Genomic DNA, 26,732 nt, shown 5'->3' on the forward strand with positions numbered 1-26,732 from the left:
TACTTTTTACTTCCTAGTATGCAAAGTATGAAATATTGTATTTGCCAAAAAGAATTCGAACTTCAGATTTTGTCGAATCTCCCAAAACAATTTTGTCGTTATGTACTTTGTCTCTCTATACGTAACAAAGGTAACTCAAAGCTTTAAGCTCGATGGTGAAATTTGTTATGGTGTTTTTATACTAAATTTGTAGATTTCTAATCAAATTTTGAGGAAGTCTAGGTTGTTCGATTCTGGGTTCGAAGTTACAACAGTAACTACAAAAATGAAGAGAGTTAGATGGATAAAATTCGGTACACAGATTCATCGGTTGTGTAGACTCCGATTAAGTTTTGAGCCGAATCCAACAAAAAGTTGATCATCTGTCGATCTATATTTGCAGAAACATATTAAACACAACACAAAAACGCAATGACGGAAGTATATGAGATTTGGTATGTGATTTTGGGACTTCAACTGTACTTCTGTGCTAAATTTTTCTTTCAATCGGTTGAGAAAAACGCGTCTAAAACACAAATTTGGTATTCGAATACTATTAACTTCAAACAGGGATTAATCGCCAAAATGATAATAATATAACTCACTAAGGTTTAGTTAGGATGCTAAATTCGCGCCAAAGGTTAAAATCTCGAAACTACTATATGCCACTGCCATATTAGGCGTTCCTCAGTATAACTTTTTATAGGGTGTGTGGGAAACTTTCGGGGAGAATACCCCACTGATTAATCTTTCTCTTAATATTATGAAAACATTTCTTAACGAAACGTTAACTTTTGTTTTTTCGACATAAATTCGAAAGACTTGAGGACGCTCTGCGTATGATTTTTATTTATCAGCTTACGTAATTTCCGCGTTTCATTTCGCAAACTTTTTTTAGACCTCGGAATCCTTCCGTTGCGTATTTGTAGGGTATCTGCTCGCTGTGTAAAGGATCGGCCGATAGTTCTCGCTGGATGACCTCTGCAGCTGCTTGCCTGCATGGAAGGGAAAAGTTATCTAATGGAATTTTGTATTCAGAACCGTGGGTGTGGGTTTTAAGTTACGCACGAGAGGACTCCTGGAAGCATTCGTTTTGTACGTGAACAAAATGAATCAAAAGTGATTTTTCATTTCTTCGGAAACCATTTGAAGAGTAAATTTCATCATTAACTAGTTTATTGTACTTTATAGTGCTGTAAATGGGCAAAATTCTTTTATTAGCGATTTGTGGACTTAGCTTATATACCCATTTCTACGGACACACGTCAAACTGACGGATAAAGGAAACCATACATTTTCTTTATATATTGTCAAACCTGTTTTTGTGCGGTACTTTTTTATGCGATTTTTTAATGCGTTATATGTATTCCAAGGGTGTCGTTGTAATGTATCAGTGTGTTTATGTACACTAATACAATGCGTAATCTTACGTACACTAATACGTATTCATGGTATATAATGAATTTACGTATCACAACTAATTTCAATATTCCAATATAAAATATATAATATATTCCAAAAATAAATCATATCTTCTAGTGATGAAAGTGATTTGATACGGGCATCATTACAAGAAGATGCGCGTATTGGATTGTAACGAGTAGTATAGAATCATGTTTTCACACACAATCATACGATTTATGATTTTTTTTTAAATTCTTCGACACTATTAAATTAAGACTTGAAATTTTTGTAGATATTTTATAATTGGCGCATTCTTTGTACAATATACATTTTTGAGTGCTAAATCTGAAATATTATGAAACAGTTAAAAAGAGAATACTTTAAATATCCTGTTTTCGTACAGTATTTGCTCGTTATTTGTTCGAATGTATATATTCCTAAGTTTGTCTTTCGTAAAATCAATGCCAGTTTTACTATTCTGTGATCACTTAGGGGTGTTAGAACAATGGTGTGCTTGTCCATTAAACGATGATCATCTTTGATCGGATTTCTGTCTACCATTATATTTATTGAATTGCAAAATGTATTTAAATGTATTATTATATTTAAATTAAAGGCTTGCCGAAAAATATATATATATTTCTTTTCGTACAGTTTAAATACTTCGTTAAATATGCAATTAAAATATATATATATATTTTATACTTTTAGCTGTGGGTATGTTTTGCTGTAAATATAAATATATATTGGCCAAGGGTGTATGAGATTTTGCTTTGCCAAGAGATGTCATGCAGTTAGCTGCCCATCGTAAAATCCCTTTACTTCTTCGTATATGAGAAGTATCAAAAAAGTAAAAAAAAAAAAAAAATTATGAATTTCCGAATTTTAAATATCTCTAAATTCGAAAAGCACGTTTTTGGAAAATGTATGTCTGTGACAATGATAACTCAAAAACGCTTTGAACTATAGATGGATTAAATTACCAAATTTGTAGATTTTTTATCAAATTTTGTCTCTCTCTCAGAAGAAGATTGTCTGTTCGAATGTAAGTTAAAAGATAACTACAAAACAGAGTGCTAGATGGATAAAATTCAATACACTGATTTAACATTTATTTTGTATAACACCTTTTAAATTTTGAGCCAAATCTAGTAAACTTGAATGTCTGTTGGTCTGTACTTTAAAAAAAAAAGGATATAAGTGTGATAATTCAAATTTAATGACTTAATTATATCAAAATTGGAATGTGATTTTGTGATTGCAATTCTGTGTTTAATTTTGGTATCAATCAGTTGGGAAAAATGCGTCTAAAATACAAATTTACCTTTATTAGGGAGGATACGAGAAATGTTTTGGGTGATAATTTCCTCAGGTTTAATTTTTTTTATTCGTGTTGTTATTCTAATGAGGTCAGTATAATTAATTCTTATCTAATTTCTGCTGTGTTATTTTGGAAATCATTTATTTATATTGAACATCTTGAGAGAGTAATTTATAAACTTAGCTGCCAAAGACTGCTACATTTTTATTACAGAAGTATTAAAGAAAATTGTGTTGTTTAGGTATTGGAGGAAAAAAAAAAAAAAAAGCATTTCTGTTCTCTTTTTAGCTGCTTGATTTAAATTATTTGCTTCCTGATGCGAGCTTTGAAGGTCGCTGTTAAACACTTGTGTTGCCAGGAAGTTCTTAACAGTTCCCGCTGTGTATTTTATTTCTGGCGCGCCATTTACCATAATAAGCTATATTGCGTTTAGTTGCTGTTGTTTTTCATATCGCCGTAGTAAAATTTTCAAGTGGCAGTGAAATGATTTAATTAATTTTTTTAAATGCATTTATATAATTTATTTTAAAAAAATGCTCTTCGTATGCATCTAATATTCAAAAAGGCAGTAGTTTGGGCGAGTAAACGGATCACCAAAGGCGGCTTATAATTGAAATTGTCTGCCGGCATGTGAATACGATGACTCACTCAACGAAATGAGTGGGTAATTATGAAAGCTTGTTTGTTTCTATTATATCAAAATTGCAGACTACAATAATATTTTGAAGAAATCCGTGTATGGTAAGTCTTGTCTGCTCGTCTTACTTGCCCTCTTCAGTGCATCATTTTATGCTAATATGATTTTTTTTCTTTCAAAAATTTGAAAAATTGGTTGCAAATTGCTACCATAGATAATGACTCATTGATTTTCAGTGTTGCGTTTTGATTATACAACTGTCTTCAAAAAATACCTTGATAGGATATATTGCGATATAGATAAAACACTTAATCAAGGTCACGTTGTACAAGAATCGAATTTGGCATCTCTCCCAAAGCAGTCACGCTGCTGTTTATATACACCCTACTCAGCCGTGATCACATTGTAAATAAATCAATGTTGCACTTTGGCCCGATGATTACGTTTCGGAACGAATGCGAAAGCAGATGTTCCTAGACTTTTTTCATTAAAAAGTAGCTGCTGTGTTTTGGATGATATTGCACGTTTCTCTTAGCAAATCTGGAATCACGAAGTAGCTGACCACGCAACAAAACTTTTGCACTTGATTACTCCCGCCTCTCCTTTACTTAGATGGTTATGCCCCAGCAGCATATGCCGACGGTGTTCTGAGCTAGCGAGAATGGTCTCCCCAAAACTTTCTCGCACACTCTCTGTGAGAGGTGTTAACCTCCAATCCCCGCTAGAAATTGCGGATCTTGGGTAGGGTAGATAACACTTTCCATGGTACTGATGTACAACAGTTACGAAATATTAATCTTCGGCTTGAATTTACCATATATACTGAATCTATCATGTGTTCGTTGGGAAATTCTTTTGCGATTAATCTCAAATATGCGGATAATAGTATCCGAAAATCGAATTTATGTTTTATACTTGTTTCTCTCAATCAATTGAAACGACGATTTGATACAAAACTGGACTTGTAGTTCCAAAATCCCATATCGAATTTGATATATTTAAATCATTGCCTCTTTGAATTAGCGCGTTTACATGGTTCTGAAAATACTGACCGATAGACTGTCAACCCGTTATTGGTTTTGGCTCAAAATTTGATAGGTGTCTACAATATAGATATTAAATATGTGTATTGAATTTTATCTATCTAGTTCTCTTCAGTTGTAATTATCATGTTAACTTATATTCGAATATCCAACTTATATTCGAATATCCAACTTATATTCGAATAGCCAACTTATATTCGAATAGCCAGACAGACCTTCTCTGAAAAGATTTTACTAAAATTTTGATAAAAATCTGCAAGTACACAAAATCCACAATTTTACACTTTTTACTTCTTTTATACTTCATGAGAAAATAAAAAGTGTAAATTTACTTTGCCATTTATGCATGTAATTTAATATTCGGAATCGGGAATTTTAATCATGTCTCCATGTTTGAAATTTTTTTCTAAAGATTATTTTTTATTTTAAGAATACATTGATTGTGTGTTTTTAATCAAAATAATTTTAAAATCTCAATATAAATGAAATACAAATTGCAGAAATGTTTCTATAAACTTATTGATTGATGATAATGTAATACAAATATCATTTATATTAATGTTTCTTGTGTATTCCATTCGTGTTGATGAAATTTATGAAATGTACCAGTTGCAAATATTTGTATGGATTAGACATTACTAATTTTATTCGTATTCATCCTTAGAAGTAAGGAGTGTGGGAAGGGCCTGTTCTATTAAAAATTTTGTTTCTTTCAGCCCAATAATTTTGAATGCATTAAAAAACTGTTCACTTCTGCATTAAGGTGAAAGAATATTGATTATTGTATATAATGTCTAAAAAGTCTGTCGTAAAAATTGGGACAATTATTTCAATAAAACATATTCATACTTACTAAGTTAATTTAACTAAATATGTAAATTTAATACATTATAAGTAATTCTTTTTAAATATTAAGATGATGGGAAGGGATCTATCGATTCAAAGGAGTTGTAGTGACACAGTGATAAAGATTCAGAATCAGAGGACTATAGACTCAAAACAAAATCCTCTTAAGAATAAGTATATAAGTGATGCCTGTCAAATATATTTCAAAGCTCGAAGTCATTTGACTACTACTGTAGCACAAAAAATTTGGTCATTAGGCTAAGGAACAACTTTTAAAAATTTTTGAAGGTAGAATAGAAAGACTTCAGCTTTCTTCCGTACTTTTACTATTTTTCTTCTTCTTTTTGTACATTTTTCATCCAATTAGAATACTAGCTGCATTCAAAACCCAGTTAGTTCATTTATACTTTAAAATTTTGTGAATATGTATTTAAATAAGATCCTTTTTGATGGAGTGTGTCCCATGACATTATAATACCATTAAAAACATGTGTTTCGATAATCTATTTCACATTTTTTTAAAAAAAAAATTCCCTTTCTTTCTTACTATTGTAATTTCGCTCTCTGATTCTGCACATAAACTACGCAGCTAGTTGGAGTCTTCCTTCCATATCTTCCAGCAATGAAGGAAAATCGTATAATTAAATATACAGTGAAATAGTTTGAATTCCACTGTGTAAATTTATGGAAAAAAAAATAATGAAAATTATTGAAATTCCGAGATTTTTTTTTGATTAAGTAGATATTAAAATCAGTTTTATTCTTTTTTTAAATTATGGTAGTAAAAACATAAATTTTGCTTGATTAAAAATTAAAATAAAATTGCTTTGATGTCTATATTACTAACCTCCAAAGTATTTAAGTGCAAAATTTAGTAACTGAAAGAAATTTTTTTCTATTTTACTGAGTGCAAATTCTCTCTCAAATGCAGTGTTTTTTAAAAATTTGATTATTCTGTTTAGTTGTTTTAAGGCATTTTAAGAACATAAATTTGAAAGAGTGCATTTTGTATTGCATATGAAAGCTTGATATTTTAAGTGTTAAAAATTTGATGGAATCCTTGTGGCAAATTTCTAGAATGTACTTAATTGGTAATTTGTTCTTTTGCAGTCTGAAAGTGAAGTAGCTGCTCTCAATAGGCGAATTCAATTGTTGGAAGAAGATTTAGAACGTTCTGAAGAAAGATTAAAAATTGCCACTCAGAAATTAGAAGAAGCTTCCCAAGCTGCCGATGAAAGTGAACGGTAAGAAACAACTTTGATTTTATATATTATATAATATTAACCACAAATCCTATATGATATTTAAAAAAGGAATATTTAAAGATTTAAAAGAGGGAGGAGGGTAACTTAAAATCATGCAAGCCACTAAATTTTAACTCATTTTCGCATCAGTAAAGATGCTATGCTGTTTCTAATAGCCATTCACTGAATTAGATTAAATCCTAAAAAACAGCATGCATATATATATATAATATAATATAATAATATAAGGTGGTTTCATTATTGAATCACTAATATATTTTCCACTGAATGTTATGAATTATTTTCAATTACTTTTTAATTTCTTTATTCATATATCTTGTTTGAGTATTATATTCATAATGTATTTACATTAATTTTGAATTAATAATTTAAAGTAACTGTCTGCTAAGCAGTATTGAATATGTTAAAGAATTTTCATTAGAATATAAAAAATTCCCATTTGTATTATTCTGTTATTAATTTGTCTTCCAAATTGCTTGGCTGAACAATTCTGGGTTTTGTTAACTTCTAAAGATAAACAGAAAACTTTATATTGTGAAAGAAAGGGGGGAAAAAAAAAGTTGTTTCTGTTTGTGAATTCAGTATAAATAAAATATCACTTTAAAAAGTTCAAAGTGCTTCTTTTATTGATATCTCTTATATTTAGAGATTGCTTGGAGTAATTAAAATTTGATTTGATGTATAGGAACTGATGAAAAAAAATTATATTTCCTTTTGTCATTGTTGAATTAGCTTTAATTACAAAATTAATGATATATATTTAACCTTCTAACTACAGATAAAACTATACATCTACAATGCCAAACATTAAAAAAAAAAAAAAAAAATCAATTTATACATTTGTATTTTTTTTTGTAGTGAATATTTGTACAATTATTGGCTACTACAATACAGAATAATTAAACATGAGTTGTCTTTGATGATTGCCAGAATGTAAGGCACGTTGACTTAATTGCACTTTGACAATCAGAATTAGATTAGATTATGATTCTCTTCAATGGCTCTAATCCTTTAGGTATTCATTTATTTGAAAAAAAAAAAAATGCATTTAAAGCACATTTATTTATTTTTGACATTTAAAAGCAGTTGAATCCATTTATTTAATATTATTCATGTTATATGCTTCTACATGATATTGAGTTAATTTAAGGCAATTTGTATTGCAGAAAAATTAAAATCAAACAATTGCATAACATTGTGATATGCAAATGCACCCAAATCATTAATCCTATTATATATATAAAAAGGATTTTATATTGTTGTATTCTTTTAAGTAATCAATGAGAATACATAGTATTATTTTATTCATTTGTTTAATAATTTGTTTGTGTTGTCACAAATCATTTATATACTCCTTTTCAATTTTAGTATTCGTAAAGCATTGGAAAATCGTACAAATATGGAAGACGATAGAATATCTCTCCTTGAAACTCAATTAGGTCAAGCCAGATTAATTGCCGAGGAATCTGACAAAAAATATGAGGAGGTAAGGTCTCCTATTTGACACATTAATATTGATATTATATTACTTAAGAATGCTCAATAATTATTTTATTTTGCTTTAAGAAAAATCTAGAATCTTTTTAATGTTGCTTTTATTAGTTTACTTCAGAATGATTAATTTGTTTAAAAATATTGAAAGTGATTGTTCTTTGACATGCATTCATTAAGTAATGCATTTATCATTCATTCATTTTTTGGTTAATATTTTTCTTTATGTATAAATTATTATTTATTTTATTTGCATTTTATGTTCATTGAATTTTTTTCTAATTTTTTTTTTTTTCATGCAGTTCATGTATTTGAAGTTATCTTAAATAAAGTAATCTTATTTCAGCCATTTCTGCTTCTCCAGTGTGTATAATTGGATTCAAGTGAGGTTAATGTGTTTGCTTTGTTATAAGCATCCATCATGACTAACACTAACACAAATTTTTTTTGCAGAAATAATTCTGCATGATATATTTATTTATGTTAGTAATTTGTTTGGATATTTTTTTATTGCTTTCATTTTTAAAACTATTTAAAAATTGACTTTTATGAATTTTTATTTCTCTTGAAGGCTCTTTTATACATAATAAAAAGTTGCTAATATTCTCTTTAAATTTCTAATGTCTGGAACCCAGAAAAACTTTCTCTTTAAAATCTGTTCTTTATTATCATTATATAAATTTTTGTGCAAGATTTAAATTTTTCATATTTTTAAAATGAAATTAAGATTAATTCTTAACTTATGTTTTAAAAAATAATTTCCAGAAGTATGTTTTAAAAAATAATTTCCAGAAGTACTAAAATACAATGAAGATAAAGCAAATATTATATAGAAAAACTGTTTAAAATTTCAATTATATAAACAAATATTAAAAAAATTTGATAGTTAACTGATAGTGCATGTTTTTTTTTTTTTTTACTTAAATTTTTCATTATGCATGCATTTAATTGAGGGAGCACTTGGAAATTTTGTATTTATCACTAATGTATAGTTTGCAAACATAAAGGGAGCTGACAATGTAGTTTTATTTCATTAGTTTGCATTGCTTTTGTTATCATTGTTTTTAAATGTATATATAAAAATTCTATTTGTTTCATTTTACTTAAGATGTGAAAACAAATTTTCAATTTAATCATTTTACAGTGTATTATCTATTTTATTACCACTACAACACCACTTTTCTTTTTATTTGGCTAATGATTATTTTATATTTTTTTATTCTGTTTATTAATGATAATTTTCCCATACAAAATTATAGGAAATATATTTTGAAAATTTGAAAAATAAATTAAGTCTTCAATATCAACAATTAATGCAATAACTCTTTATAAATTTAATTTTATAATGTATCAGATATAAATGATTATAAGAATCAAGATTTTCTTTTATAAACAATGACTTATTTTTACCTTTTATTATGACCCTAGTATTATCAACTCATGTATAAATTGCATCTGTTTGATTGCATGTTTTTTTATGAATGTTTCTTAGATGTCATTTTACTTGTAGTGTTTGAACAATCTTTCATTTAGATAGTTATGCTTTTAGTAGCAATTTACTTTGGCTTTATGATAATGATTTGAGAAATGTTACATATTCTAACTATACATTAGATTCTGTAGGAAATTAAATTGCAATCAGCATGATTTCTTTTGTATCTGAAATATTTATTGCATGTGCATGTTTATCTGTGTTGTGCATAATGAGTGCTGATTTTGTCTCTCAGATGGCTCGTCGAATTGCAATGCTAGAAGCAGATTTGGAACGTGCAGAAGAAAGGGCATCTTTAGGTGAAAGGTAACCTTTGGTTTTCTTTGTACTATCAGTGTTATAAATTAAATTCAATCTATGAGTAAATAGAAGTAGTACTTAGATTTCAAATCATTACAGATATTGTGTAATTGCTAGAATGTAAATTACCTTTCAGCCACAAGAAAATACTTCTTTACAGTGGCTAATTATCATTTTTATTGCATCATGTAGTAATTAGTTAATAAAAATATAAGTTTCTGAAAAAACATCCAAATTGACCGGATTCAGAGCGGAAGCTTACTTATGTTAGATCTAAGACTAGAATTTAGAATATTTAAATTGTCAGTCAAAAATATTTGTGTAGTAAGATAACATTAACAAATTTTGGTGACATTTCCATAAAATAAATAGTTGATCATCATTTATTAAAAATTTCTTTATATTCTTATTCTTTTTACAATAAAGCACAAAATTTGATAAATATATTACTCTACTTATGAAAGATTTTGTAGTTAAGAAGGCTGTCTTAGACATGCTGTTCTTGTTCTATAGCTAGGACTGATTGTGATTATATATATTCTTGGCTTGTGAAATATATTCATTATCTTTTTTAAAAATCTGTTGTTTAAATCATATATGTCATTTAAATAATAGAATGGATAATGATATGAGAGAACATAAAATATTAAATGATATTCGGGATATGAAATAATTATTAGGTAAAAATAACAATTCAAGTTTTTTTCAAAACATTATCCATAGATATTTAATTTATTGCAGACATTTATTATAATTCTCTGTATAGCTTGACCAAATTCTCTACAGTGTATGATCTAATATTCTTCTTTCTAGTATTTTTCTTTCATATATTGTTCAGTAGCACATCTGATTTTCAAAAACTGTCTGAATCAAAATGTTTTAATAATCATGCTAAATTTTCTAAAGTTAAAACCTTTTAAGAGAATGTATAGAAACCAAAAAGTTAAAACAATCGTTTGAGATGTAATAAAACAGAAATTAATTTTTAAAATCAACTATATGCTTCATTTAATTAAATTAGATTTTTTTTTGCATGTATGCATGCATGCATGTATATGTATCATGTTTTCGTCTTGAATTATTTGAAAGTATTTTGAATTTGTTGTAGTTTACTAGGTTTTTGAAATAGAGGCATAATAATCTTTTTATACTGTATTATATCATTCTGTTCAGATTTGTATTTTTTAAATTCTAATGAGAAGTTGGAAATTTAATGATTATTTTTATATAAAACTAAAGCACTATTTAAAAGAAAATGTATCACTTCAAGTATATAATTATGTACAATGGTGCTCTTTTCTCATTTTTCATTCTTTTTTTCATTGCCCTGTTCTTCATTATTTTCATTTTATATATAGAAATTCTTGTAAAATATGCTTTAAAATGTCAAGCAAATAAGATTGATTTTTAAGTGGATGTTTTTATTCCAATTAATAATAATTTCTTGAATTGAATGCTGTATGCTTAATATATCTTAAAATTTTTAATATTTTAATTTTTTCCCTTCACTGTAGCAAAATAGTGGACTTAGAAGAAGAATTGCGTGTTGTGGGCAATAATATGAAATCCCTTGAAGTATGCGAAGAGAAGGTAAGGATGCTGCCATGCAGGCTTCTATAATGTTCATTCAAAGTATAAAACACTGATGTATATTTCAGCTGCTTATTCATGCATCAAAATCGTAATTTATATGAAAAATCAGGAAGCTGGGAAAAATATAAAATTTACAATTATAAAAATGCAGTAATGAATTATGATAATGATAGGAGTCAGGGAATCCAGATTAGAGAGGAATTATTGAGCATGCTGATACAAAATAATTTTAAAAAAAATTCTTATTAATGTAAAAATTTTTTCATTATTCAGTATCTGTGGAAAAAATAGGTATGCTCATCTTTCTGTTTTTAATTGCATTCACTTAAAAAAAACTGTCATCTTAATAAATGTACAGATATTTTAAAAAGAGAATTATTCAAGAATGTATTCTTTAATAAGAATTCCATCTTAAAATCAGTGATTCCATATGCTACTGTCTATTCAAATAATTTTCATATCTAAAAGTTTTTACTGTAGTGAAGTTGCATGTTTTTTGGCATTATTATGCACAATCTTTGGTTCACTCGAAATTTATATATTATTTATTTTAAAGTTTTTTTTTCTCTCTAAATAATTTCTGTACTTAATAATAATTTATTTTACTAGGCTTTACAGAAAGAAGAAGCATATGATTCAACTATTCGTCAACTGACACAAAGGCTGCAAGAGGTAGGAAATAATTTGCTTTTGTTTTAGGTTTATTTCAATATTTTGATTATGAACCTATGGGTTTTTCCATATATCTATTGTAAGTTTAAAACACGGTTAAAAATTTTTTTGAGAATTCTATGAAAAATAATATCTTATATATGTCATTTAATTTAATTCTATAAAAACTGATTATTGTGAAGAAATTAAACAACTCAGTCATCATTTTTGAATTGCAGTCCGTTTTCTTGAAAGAAATTTGATTTCTGTGGATTGTTTAGTCACTAGAGTATGATTGTTCTTGATAAGATTAATCAAAACAGTCTTAAGATTTAAAAGAAATTTGTGAACATGCCGTGTTCCAATCCATAGTTTTAATCAAAAGTTATAGCATCTGACAACTATTCCATTTAATACTTCAGCATTCTTTATAAATATTTGTTTAATTATATTAAAATTGTTTTGTGTAATATCCCCCCTCTTTATATATCAGTAATTTGTCAAATTTTAACTTGCAATTTTCATTATGAGAGGTAGTTAAAATATTGGTATTAATAAAATAAATATTGGTAATATTAGTATGAATTTAATATTTTAAAATTATATTTTGAAAAAATCTTTGAATTATGATTTGTAGTATCTTCATGATTATATGACAAAGATTTTATGCACTTTTTTTATCTTTCAAAGGCTGAAGCTAGAGCTGAATATGCTGAAAGATCAGTACAAAAACTTCAAAAAGAAGTGGATAGACTTGAAGGTATGTTTCTTTTCTTAATTTTTCTATCCATCTGTACCTTTAAGCTTATCAGTAACTCATTTATATAGACGGTGGTATCTGTAAATAATATTGTTTATTTTTGAAAGTATTTATCAGAATCGGTTTTCTACGTTTTATTTTTAAATTTGTCATATATTTTATAAATTACAGCAAAATTTCCTAAATAAGTTGCTATTGACATTTTCAAGATAGTTTGTATCAGAAAATGGTGGCACTCAAGTTTAGATAATCAAATAAAATCAATTGTTCAAAACTGAATGCATTATCAGTATTCAAAATTAACTGCTGTCCTCCATTATTCAGTATTTATTTTTCTGTTTGTACTAAAAGTTGTAGTTACTGCATATTACGATTCTTTGTGTGTGTTTTTATCCTTGCTATTGAAAAAATATATTCTTGTTTAGAATCAATTAGAAACATTTAAAAAGTGCAAGATTTTTTTTTTTTTTTTTTTTTCTTTTTCATTGCTATAACTGGTTGGAAAGTAAGAGAGATTCTACATTTTTACCAGTTCTCTACTCATTTCTTGCAAAAATTTCTTTTAATATTGTCCTTTGCATAATAATGAAAAACATTGTTCAGAACAATTGGTTTACAGTGTTGGTAATTGAATATGAAGTATTTATAAATATTTTAAGATACTTTAGATGTACGTTCTAATCAACAGATTTTCAATATTTTCCTTACAAAATAGTAAGAAATAGTATAGATTTTAAAAAGGAAAAACAAAATAATAATAATAAAGCATAATTTTTTCTTAAAAAAAGTTTTATTTAAACTTTAAATGCCTTCAGTAATATCTTTATGAAATATAAAGCTGTCATCATACTCTTCTATGGAAGATTTATTAATTTTAATTTGAAATGATAACTTTGTATTATATATTTATTTGATAAAATGTTAATATTTTCTTTCTTAGATAAATCATTTGTTAGGAAATTTGAGTATGTTAAAGAAAAAGTGCTAAATAAAATTCATTTATGAATTTTGATGATTTTTTTTCATAATTTTTAAAAATTAATGGATAATTGCTGATCTTAAAACTAGAAATATTTCTGGTTATTTTGTATTGTGTAATGCAAACCAATCATCTCTATAATGTTAAATTTGCCAAAACATTTTATTGATGTAAAGCACTTGTATAAATAAGTTAGCAATCTTCATTCTCAAATTTTTGTGTATGATATGTGATTGCTATTCATTACCAAATAGTGTCTCATATCGTTAGTAATTCATGTTATATCAAAATTTCAAGCATTTTTCTGTGACTAATATTTTTTTTTTATAACAGTAACATAAGACATCATAAGCTTGGATACAATACAGTTTGTGCTTCCTCCATATTTTTACACACTTTTAATTAACTTGAATTGTTTCATGATTGTATCAGTGTTTTTATTGATTTCACTCACTTCCTGATTAGTAGTCTGCTGAATTTTGAAATTTTGAATACTTATTTGTCCTTTATAATATATTGCTCAATATTTTAGAGTATAATTATTAGTTAATCAAAACAGTTCTGTTTAAATTCTGACTCCTTTCATTTTTCTTATCAAATAATATAACTTAGAATGAATTTTTTTTTAAAAAAAAGTTAATTCTGTAATTCCATAATATTTATAACAATTTAGAATGTTTTGTTGATTAAAATCTGCATAATAATTAATCTAAAAATTTTAATGCATTAATAATCATTTGTAAAATTACCTTTCATATGAATTGAATGCAATAATAGAGTTTTTAGAAAAAGGTTATCTCTGCTTTGTTATTATGAGATAAATTTTAAATTGAACAAGATATATTGATTTATTTCAGATGAAATTTTGATGGAGCGTGAGAAGAATCATCTTTTGCAGGAAGAGGTTGAAAGTACACTCAAGGACATCCAATCGATGTGAGCTTTCATTTGTACATGGTGCTAGGTGCGTCTGATAGACTGAGGGAGACATTTATTGCACTTAAAACCACACTTTTCTTTAAGCCTAAAGAAATGATAACAGCTAGATTCCAAGAAAGTTTGTTTATCTCTTGGCAATAATTTAGCTTGACAGAAAATTGCCTACCTTTTTGAAGCAATGAAATTTTCATATTATACAATATTTGATGCAATTACTGGTGATGAAAAGCTCTTTTATGTTTTAAGTATCTAATTCGTTATTATCATTGTTGTACATTAAGAAAGTCAGTCTTGTGAGACAATTGGAACATGCAATTGTTTTTTCTTACTAAACACAGGATTAAAGTAGAACTAATTTGATTTTTTAAAATCATTCATAATTGTAAAGATAATTTTTATATGCCATTGAGAATATATTATTTAGTTTTTACTTACATTAAACAGGATTTTAAATAGTTCTGAAGATTTAATTTTTTTAAATTGAAATCTTTAAAATCTTCAGGTTTTTTTTATTGATTTTTTTTTTTTTTTTAAAGATTTAGAGCTATACATCAGAGTTTAATAATTTCGTATTGAAGTGTGGTTTTATAGTGCTAAGCATGTGAATGAATGGTTAGATTAAAGCCAATTTTACTGCAACTGCTTTTGGCCTGTCTTTCATTAATATTTATTTTTGTGTATAATTTGATTGCTATTTTTTTTCTTGCATACTGCATGATTTTGTTTCTGTAACAATAATTTGTTTTTATGCATCTTGTGTTTATTCTGCTGAATGAGATGTTTTTATGAATTTGTAATTTGTATTAAATACTGATTTTATTAAAAAAGAAAAAAAGCGATTTTCTGTTTCATTTCTGCCAATTTTTTTTGCTGATGCTGTAAGTTTGAAATAGTTTGCTCTTTGCTTAGAATGTCAGTGAGACAGTTTGAATAGTGTGTGAATGCTAGTTTGCATGTCATATTCTATTTATATTTTCAGTGATTAATCATATTAATTTATTTGAGTTATATTTAACTTCAGTAATTTTTAATTATATAAAATTTATGTAAAAAAAAATTCCCTATATGCTATATCTGATCTGAACTTACGTAAAAGATTATGGCATTGAAATGGTAGCGATATTAAAAAGAATTATAACTTACTGCTTTCTTTATTAAAGGGAATTTTATTTATAATATCTAAATATTTTTTGAAACGTCACTGATTTATTTAATAAATTTGGTAAATTTTCTTTTTGTGAAAATGATTGTAAAATTTCTGTTAAAATTACATATATAGTAATTAATGTTATATATATATTTTTTATTCTTGCCTTGTTTATTTTGATAGTCAATTTTTTATAACATTTGAAATCTTTACTATTTGGATAAAAAGAGCACTGAGCTTGCAACAGTATTCTCATGTACATAAATCATAATTCAACTTTATATTTTGAACACAGTTTTTAATTCATATATCTTAAGAAAAAGTGAATCTCCCCACTTTTAGTTCTTTTTTGTTCAACATGATGCAAATAAAAAGAAGCAAACTGGTATTTTTTAAAATTCCATATCTTAATGGAATTATATGCATCTTTTAATTGTAATAATTATGTTCAGATAATTATTTAGGTTAAGAGGCTAAATGTTGTGAAATGAATTTTCAATATTAATGCAAAACTTTTTTAAAAACCAAGTTCTAGTTTTATTTACCAAAAAAGCATACAAAATTATTTTTAAGGAAAATAATTTAAAAAAAATTAAATCATTCCTGTAGACTTGTTAATCTGATTATTACATACCATTATCGACAGTTTCAAGAAAGCTTTTTCTAGCTGCATCTAAAAATCATCGAAATAATTTAAATTTTAATGTCTTTTGAACTTGTCTCTAGAAAACATTATGGATATATGTGCATCTCTAATATTTTTCATTTTATATTTGAAGTCTTTTTTTTTTTTTTTGAATAAAAATTGAAAATGAACAAACAAGTTATTTATGAAATGCCATTTCCTTTTTGTTTAGACATCATAAGCTCAAATTATAAATCCCTCTCCTCCCTCTTATTTTTGTCTAGTAAAACTTCCCATGAATTTTTGGTGCATTGCTTAGTCTGAAAATGGATAAGTATGGGAAAATGGAACTGTTGAGTAGTTTATTTACAAATATCAACTTGGGCTTCATTTTAAGATAGAACAAATTGTTGACAATTTTGAACATATATGAAAAGTAAAGAATCTTGTTTTTCATCCCCCCCCCTTTAGGTAGCATTGATTTCACTTCATGCATAAAATTTGCTGTAACATATTTTTAAAACTTCTGTCATCTTTTAATATTTTACCAAGTGGGTGCAGATTGTCTTTTTAAATTAAAATCCTGCATTTTGATATTAGTTCAGTTTGTTTTGAATATAGTTCTGTAAACTTTGAATATTAAACTTACTAGCTTATTGTTGATAACATGGTGGGGGAGGGGGAGCATAAAAATGTACAGAAATAAAAATGCATTTGACAGATATAATCTGATTAGTTTGATACAATTACTTATTTTGGAAGAAAATTTCATAATTTGTTACTATGTTTACAAAGTTTTGGTGATTTACATTTTAATTAACTGTGTACCACACCCATTATTTTGTGTCATCTTTAGAAATCGTAAAGTATTAGGAAAGGAAGGTGGATCAATGCTTAAGATTGACTTTCTCTGAAAATATATTCCATATTTGAAGTTGGTACTTGTTAAATCTGACATTGAAGATTAAATGTATTTCCAACGTTTGATTATTGTCCTTCGTTCTATGATCTTGATTCAGTATTATGAGGTTTAGCTCTAAGATAGATATTTTAGTGTTTCAAAAAAGGTAATTAATTGAATGAAGTAGAATGGGGTGGGAAAGAGATTTGAGTAATCTTATAAAATTCTGAAACATACAATATGTTTGCCAGTAAGGAAAACATGCACACAAGCCCATTTTTATTCCTATCTTTGATAATTCACTTTTTATTGTTCTTTTGGGTGAATATGCCACATTCTAACTAAGTTTTAAAATTTAATGTGTAGTTGAATAAATTTCTATTATTTATTGATTATATATGCTTTAGAAAAGTTAAATAATTTATTACTGATTTTATTTCTTTTGTTTATAACTTGTATTTTAGGGTTAAAACTGTTTCAAGAGTAAGTATTGCACGAGCAGTAGAAATTATAGTTTGTTTACATTTATTTGCACCAGATCAAAATATTTTATTGATAGTTATTGATCTGATAAAGCCATTGAAATTTTGTTTAAAAGCTTCTTAATTTTTCTTCAAATAAACTTTTAAGGCAGAGGAATTCTTCTTAAGGATTTGGTGAATTTCATCAAGAATGATCTCTGTATAGAATAAGCTTCCTGCAATATTAAGAGGAATGAAAATGGGACATTTTCTTTTCACTAAATTTATATATTTCTTCGACAAAACTAAATTCAAGTAAAAACATTTTGTATCAAGATATTTATTTTAGAAGATTGAGTAAATTTCTTTATGAAGAAATTTGTAAATGTTTCATCCATGTTTTTTTTCTTACCCTTTCCAGATGATCCTGATTGTGCGTCAAATCTTGTAAGCTGCCTCCCTTCTCTGGTGACCAGTTTTGTGGAGCTTACTGGATGTTCAATTGCCAACAAATGTTTCTGCCTTTCTTTCTACAAAAAAAACAATAAAATGTTACTCCTCTTCCTTTTCCTTCTCTTCTTTTTCTTAAGATTTTAAAAATCCCCCCCACAGATTCATCGCTTAGTTTTTGTGATATTTTACTCTTTTCTCTCCTATGTATGTTTTGTAACCATCTTTTCAATTGCTATTAACCCTCATGTTTTGTATTGTGAAATGGATTGACAACCATTTTTTAATATTTTATATATATAGTTGCTTTTTTTATTATATCACTGATTGATTGAAGCGAAGTGGAGTTGCAGAGCCTTTTTTGTAATTTTGTTGCATTCTGTGGCCAGAGGTGGTCGATAAAAAAAAAACTTAATGTAAGTAAAAAAAAAAAAAGTTATCTGTGTTGGTGATGGAATTATGTTTTTGTTTTTCCTCTTTGCTGTGAGGGAAAAAAGAAGAGCCTTTCTTTTCTCCCTTTTATCACTTGTGTCTTGTATTTATGTGGTTCAGGCTTCTGCTTCATTTGAGAAGAACTGTGAAAAGCCGTTAGCTCTGTGCACATTTTTAAAGTTTAACTGTTAAAAATCTGAAAATGAACTCTTTGACATCACCTTTTGAAGGATGTTTCTATATTTGCATTATTAGGATTCTGTTTCAAATGCACAGAAGTTGTGCAGTGTTATACTTTTTTATTCAGCAACAATCACTGCTAATTCATGAAAAAGTGCTGAAAATGTTTTATTGTATTCAATTTTTGTCTGCCAATAAAATTCATGTAGATTATTAAAAATTGTGTAGAATTGAATTTCTTTGACTGTCCAGTGTAAATGTCTAGCATTTTCCAACAATTTGGATTTTGTTTTTGACAAACATAATAAACTACTGAATAAGAACAATTAAAAATATTTGAAAAATATCTACAATATTTGCACAGTCAATTGTTTTAGTCAATTGTTTAAAATGCAACTTCTTCAAGGAAATTAGATATAAAAAAAATAGATATGGGTAATATCAAAACAATTCGTAATGATCTGATGTATATTTGACAAAGATTTAAAAAAAATAAGTATAATAATAAAATATAGTAAATATAGTAATAATAATAATAAAAAATATAGTAATAATAATAATAAAAATAAAATAATTACATGTTTTGATTTATTTATCTGGATATAATCTACATTTGCATTTAAGCTTTAAAAAGAAAAATCATACTTTATTAAAAGCTACAATTGTGAATATCTTTAGGAAACAAAGCAGATTATGTTTATATAAAATATTTCTATTCTTTATTGCGAAAATAATTCTATTACTGGGATTTTTTTATATTTATATTATACTATTATTATTTTAATGTCAAAAATCGAATATAATTTATTTTTGATGTTGTAGAACTACGAGATAAACACTTTATCCCTTTGTAACTGTAAGTTTTAACCATCGTTACATTCCTTCTGAAAACATAGGGTTGGTTGTTTTGTTTGAAATGTTTTATTTTCAGAACTTAAAAGTAATACTGATTTAAAATTAAGGAAATGAATTGCATCACATAGAAGTTGAAAACAAACTTATTGATAAATAAATTTATTTTAGGGATCTAAATTTATAACATTATTGAAAAACTGAAGTTCTTAAATCTATACCTCGATATTAACATGTTGATAATATCCATTTTAAGTAGGGAGATTAAAGCTAGTAGTTAAATGTTTTGAAGATTTTTTTAAAAGAATATTATTATTACTTTTATGTAAATACTCACTAAAACTTCAAGTATTGAAAATCCTTAACATACTTTAAAAAAAAAAAATTCTTTCAATTTTTGTTTCACTGTTTCACTCATCTCCTGCAATACTTTGTTGGTTATAGGTGATCAGCCATGGCTGATGGCAAGAAGGCTTCATCACCAAAATTGTCCTATTTAAATTGTTAATATGCCAGTTGCGAGTAAATCTATAATAACTTTCTTCAGCATTACCAGATTTGGAAGTAGCAATTTCATTATAGAAGCATTGTCATATGTTGCCATAGCCTTTCAAGGGCTGTTCCTCATTCATGGGTGTATGGTATTAGTGAATTTTTTGAAAGGTCTAAACACAAACCAGTTTAATGGTTGAAATTTATTGTGTGGAGTAGAAAAGACAAAAGAATTATTTTGCGTTTTTCAACATTGGTAAATCTAGATGACATAGATGGTTGTTCAGAAAAAGTAAGAATGTGTGTTTTTAATGCCTCATGATGCTTTAAATATCTTGCCCTTCTTCTATACAAATTTATCCCACGAGATGTCTGCACTTCTTTCGGGTGCTTTTGAAAGGAAGTAATATTTAAAAATTTTCCTAGTGTGTGTGTGGGGGGGGGGCAGATTGAATTGTCATTAGCATTGACAGCAAGAACCATTTTTAGAGAAGTATCTCCCTTTGCTTATGTTATAACCTATTTGTAGCTTTTCTAGCATTACCTTTCTTGGCATTTGAACCTTTTGTCACCTCAGTCTCTTCAATGTTATCTTGTCATTGGAATTTGAATAGTTTTGTTGATCTTTTTAAATTTTGTAGTTCTGTTGAAGTTTGCAAAGTGATTAAGAAGACCAAGTTTTACCATTTGAAAAGCTGACAGTCACTGGAACAACTTCCACACTCATTCCAGGCTACTGGATTTTTAAAATTATTTTTAATTGAGTAATGATATGCCGATGTTTATATTTATTTCTTTAGTAAATAGCCATAACATTTTTAAAGCATTGCTATCTGAGAAAATCTGTTTATTTTAGTAGACTAATCTGTTAATTTTTTTATAGTCATTGGGCACAAATGCTTCTGGTTCTGAGATAAAAACGATTCATTATTGTAATTTATAAGTAGTATTTCAGAGAAATATCTTTAAAAATTAATAAACTTTTGTCTATTTTGTTTTATTCAATTCAGTAAATATAATTATCCTTAAAGTAGTTAAATTAGAAAGTATTATTGCTAAACGTTACTAGCAGTATTATTTTTTCTGCAGAATCTCTAGAATGTTATGAAATTCCATATTAGCTAGCCACCTTTTATACTAAACAACCTGTCATCACTTCTTTTGCCTCCAGAAATGTTCCTTATGTGAAAGTGCCTCTATGCCTATTTCTTTTATAGTTTCTCATCTCAGCTTTAAAAAAGTAAATATATATTATGAAATTAAAACTGGCTTGGAATAAGTTGCTAATAAGTTTTGTATTTAGATACACGAGAGTGGTATAATACCGTTGTACATTGATATCTAAGGGTTCTGACGAAAATGAAAATTGCAAGTAACTACTCGATTAATATTTTTCCAAGTGCTCTTTATGCTAATATTCATGGTTATATATATATATATATATATATATATATATATATATATAAATAATATAAGACACCTAAAAATATAAATTTTAACATTAGATTTAGATTTGAAAATGATGTGCATTTATATTCAAGTCAAAATATTTTAAAATTTGTTTAAATTGTATAATAAAGTGATAAGTTAAATTTGACTTTAAATAGTATAATAAAGTTCCAGTGCATTCAGCAAAAGAATTTTAAGCTAAGCTCAATCTTGATATATAATATTAATAATAGATTTTCAACATATTTCTGTGAAAATTTATTTTATAAGTATTGATTACCTGAGAGGTTTAAATTGCCAATTTTTGTGTCATTTAAGGATGTCTTTGCTAGTTTATCATGAATAGCGAGTTAAATTTAGTGCTTCTATGATTAAATTCCTTCTTGAGACGATCTTGTGTCATTTAAATTTTTTATTTTTAATATTCGGAATTAGATTTAATTGTATTTTAAGTAAAATAATATTTTATAACTACCCCCCCCTCTCCAAACACACACACAAAATTGAGATTTATTTTAAAGTGTTTCTGAAATTAAAAAATTTTAAACCTTTTTTAGAATGCAAATGTATTTTTTACAAAAAAAAAAAAAAAAGTACTTTATAATATGTTTGCTACATATAACTGGTTATAGGTTTCTTTTGCTTCTGTAATTTAATTTTATCTCTAATCAAAAAATTACCAAAGTTTTTCAAAAAATGTATTACTTTTAAATTCTTTATTCTTCCAATAGCACGATATAAAATTCATAGAATAGTCTTTTTCAAAATGTTTTTAAAAAATTCACTAACTGACTATAAAGAAATTGCATAAATTTAGTATAGTAAAATATATTTCCATAATGAATGTATTTTAAAAATTAAAAATATTTCATAAAATTATTTGTAAAAAAAAAAATGTAGAACCACGGAGCTTATTCCATGCACATATTTATCATTAATATAATTCTTAACATGTGCACAATTATTTACTTTTTTCCATTACTTTAAAAGTGAATAATATCTGATTTAAAACTCAATTTTATAAAGAAAAAAATGGGTCATATGTAAAATATGTTCATATTGAAAAGTTGTATTTAGAATTTTGTTTAAATCAATACTTTAAAAGATATCAATTATGATGTTGGAACCTGATAAATTCAATATTTATTAGACTATTCTCTGGCAGAGTATCTGAACAGCAGACATGATATCGTCTACAATCAAGCATCAAAAATTGTTTGTTAAATAAAAATAAAAAAAAAACATATAATTCTGAAATTGTATAGGAATATAAATGTATTTGAGTTTATCAAATGCATCAATAAAAAAAATTAATTATTTGATGAAATTTTGGGTATTTTATCACCTTAAATTATAAAAAAATGCAGCTAAAAATGTACACATTATTATAATTTCCAGCTGTCCTCTGATGTTAAAAGTTTTATCTTTTTAAAACAATATTTGCAACAAGATTCTTGTTATATTAGTTTAGGCTTTTTTAAAAAGTGAACTTTTATATTTATAATTTTTTTTTCTTTCTTTTTAGATTTTATGATAAGCAACAAAAAAGAAAATTTTATTTACTTATTGTACATATTATACTGTTTGATTTATCAAAATTCAACAAAAAATAGAGAATTTAGTTTTGCTTGAGATTTCTGTTACATCTTATGTAGAAATTTTTTTTACTAAAATTTTATGATGATAATATTTAAGAATTCATAGCATTAAAAAAAATATGCTAATAAAATTTTGTTCGTAAGCAATATAATTGATTGTAGAAAAGAATTGCTTAAGTAAATAATGTTAACTGCATAAGGAATGTGTTGATTCAAACTTTAAATAAAAAAAAAAGGCTTTAAACTTGTTAAAATAATGTATGTTACATTTGATAAAATATGAGATTATGGATGCCCTAGCATTGGAATAATTTAATTATAACTTGAAATTTTTATATTGAATTAAAGATCAGTATACTCTTGACATAAATAGAAAGCCATTATCTATGACTGTGAAATTAGATTTCAATTTGTACATGTTATGTTAGATTTGTAATTTTAGGCATTGGTAGAAAGAAATCCCTATCAAGAAACATGAAAGTTCAATTTTTTTTATTAATTACAAATGTGTAGAAGTAAAAACATTAAATTGAATTTTTTTGTTTTCTAATGAGACAGTGAAAGATTTTCTCTTTAGGGGATTTAAATAAAATGTGAAAATACAAATGCTTCCTCCATACAAGTTACCTCACAGTCTTTAAAAGCTGAATTGTAGTTCTAACTCACAACAAATTCAGCTTTAATGTTGTATTTCAATTGAATATTGATTGGAATCATTATGGGTATTTAATATATCTAGTCAAGATATAAATGTTGTATAAACTACTGTTAAAAAAACGGAACTTTGTTAATATCTCTGAAATTTTACTACATGTGTTTTTAGATAATCCATTAACAAAAATCTAGATTCAATATTAATTGTTAATCAGTAAACTATTAAAAATTTGTTGTAAGCTGCATGCAAGACATACCATATAAAAAATAGATATTGGTGGGCATTTGGATAGTAATATAATGCTCCATAAATTTATCGAGATATCAAATGGAATCCGGATTAAATTATTTGTAATTATCTTCATATTTATGATTATAATACACTTAATATATTACAGTGTAATGTATTAAGTGATTATTTAAAAAAATGAAATTTTGTAAGAAGTAAATTTATAGAACATCCTTACATGGAAGAAATTTAATTCAAAAATTAAAATTTTAAAATAATTAAAAAAAAATTTTTTTAAAGTAAAATGTTATTTACATAAAATTATTCTTTATTGATGTCAAAGCAAAATTCATAGCAATACAAAAATTAGAAATAAAACTTATCAAATTCTTTATAATGAATGAATTGAATATGGGAATTATAATTGTATCAGCAATTAACATATACCTTTTTTTTTATTTTAAGGATAAAACAGGGGAATTAGATATTCAACTTGATTATTTTGAGAAAGGGAAGGGGGGGGAGTCATATTTATATGTAATGTATTCATTTGGATGTTTATAAGAAAACTATTTACTGGACCTCCAGCATTAATCATTACAAGTTTAAAATATTAGGGCAAATATTTAAGTGCTATATAAAGCTGAGCAAGTTAATCTGACAGACAGAAATATTCATGTGTAACTTGTTCATGATTAAATAAAATTTGTTTCATTTATATAAAACTTATTAGGTAAATATTTACACAATTTTAAAATTTATTTTTATATATAAAATAACAATGAGACAATACAGCACAAAAGAAAATTTTATATTATGGCAATTTTTCAAATAATGATCAATACCATTGATACATTTATTTTAAAGCACAATTGGAAGAAACTTAGATAAAAAAAAAATGAAAAAAATTCAACTGCTAAATTGTCAACATTTTAGAATACGTATATGTCTACATTTCTAGAAATTCTTGTTTATAGGACTGATAAAAGAAACTAAACTTTATTTCTCACTAAATATTTATATTAATAAATAAATATATTAAATGTTTGCGAGATTAAACAATTGGTGGTATCTTTGATTTGTGTTGTAAAAATTTAAATAATACATTTTGAATATTCAGTATAAAAGCAGTTTTTATTTACAATATTAAACTAATTAACTATGCATTATTAAAATATAAAAAAAATCTTATTAAAATTTCATTTCAAAGGAAAAGAAAAGTATTAACAGAAAAGAATAAAAATTATTAATTTTTTGTCTCAAATGCCAGTCTTCTGAGGTTTCATGTAATTTACCTTTCTGCTTAAGATGCAAGTCAAGTATATATGTACTGCTGTGAAGATACATGGAACAAAGCTTGGTTCAAACCATTATTTTAAAGCAGAATATTTTTTCTTTATCTTATACATTTCTAAAATGGTAAATATTATTGTGTTACCTTTTTATGAAATGTTTTACTAGGAAATGATCGAATAAAACTATATTATTACATTTTTTTTTACGAGTAGCATATTTCTTAAACAAAAATGTTCTACATATATTACAAAAAAATTTCACCAGACGATTTAGTATTTTTTTTAATCTTGCAGTTTGTGAATGAAAATTTTATAAGAGGTTTTTAATTTGATAGTTATAAAAATGAGAAGAAACTTCAAAATTTCTTTGGTTAATTTTAAATTTACAATTAGTTTATTTCCCGTATATTCTTCATTGAAAAGAACATGATTGTTTAATCTTGTGTTGAAAATGATGTTTTAATTGATTTTACCTATTATATAAGTAATTTGTGGGAATATTAGCTATATTGAAACTTCATTCAAAAATTTATAAATGATCTAGCAGGTAAAAAATGTTAGCTCTGTTAATTTGAAGACTTAAGAAGAATAATTATGATGAAAGAATATTCTGTACTTACAATCTAATTAAATCACTAATTCTCTACATCTCTCAAGAAAAATATATGATATACCATTGTTCTGCTGTCATTAAAAAAATAAATAAATAAACATCTTATATTGCTTAGCTTTTAAAATACAGTCCTGAGTTTATCTTGTGATATGTTTTTTTTAATAAGAAAATTTTGCTTATAAACTATAAATATAATTAAGAAAATTCTAGAATAGAATATTTAATACAAATATAAATACCAGAATTAATTTAAAGCCTACGGTATGTTTTATACAATGACAATTTTTTCATATGTCCTATTGATGAGAAATCAATTTTAAAAATAGATAATTTAAGCGAGAAGAATTAATTACTGAAAGGAAAATATTGTTTGTAATTTGAAACTAAGTAAAAGCAAACCAAAGAAATCAAGAAAGAAAAAAGCTGCTGAGCACAAAAATTTATAATCAACTTTTTTTAATTAATAAAAAAAATTATGACATAAAAGTAGAAATTTTTGATTGATTAAGTCTTTATTATAAATATTATATAATCTTGAAATCATTCTTTTTTCCAGATTCACAATTAGATGACACTCTGTATACAAAATCAAAATTAAATGATAAATTAAAATAATATCACTTAGAACACAAATGCATGAAATGTGAAATCTGT

At 25.9% G+C, this 26,732-nt stretch overlaps 1 protein-coding gene across 3 annotated transcripts in view; it reads left to right on the forward strand.

Annotated features, from left to right (window-relative positions):
- The window catches only part of LOC129973012 (tropomyosin-like), a 90,223-nt gene extending 71,107 nt beyond the window's left edge, over positions 1–19,116 (forward strand). For 2 of the 3 annotated variants that reach the window (XM_056087358.1, XM_056087359.1), the window contains 8 exons: positions 6,341–6,474; positions 7,864–7,981; positions 9,714–9,784; positions 11,293–11,368; positions 11,981–12,043; positions 12,713–12,782; positions 14,619–14,725; positions 18,256–19,116. In XM_056087358.1, the coding sequence (XP_055943333.1) occupies positions 6,341–6,474; positions 7,864–7,981; positions 9,714–9,784; positions 11,293–11,368; positions 11,981–12,043; positions 12,713–12,782; positions 14,619–14,701 (615 nt within the window). In that variant the 3' untranslated portion in view covers positions 14,702–14,725; positions 18,256–19,116. The remainder of the gene's footprint in view (positions 1–6,340; positions 6,475–7,863; positions 7,982–9,713; positions 9,785–11,292; positions 11,369–11,980; positions 12,044–12,712; positions 12,783–14,618; positions 14,726–18,255) is intronic. The other variant, XM_056087357.1, reaches the window with a different exon arrangement.
- Positions 19,117–26,732: the final 7,616 nt, after the last annotated feature.

Source organism: Argiope bruennichi, chromosome 6 (assembly GCF_947563725.1).
Source record: "Argiope bruennichi chromosome 6, qqArgBrue1.1, whole genome shotgun sequence".
Lineage (NCBI taxonomy): Eukaryota > Metazoa > Arthropoda > Arachnida > Araneae > Araneidae > Argiope > Argiope bruennichi.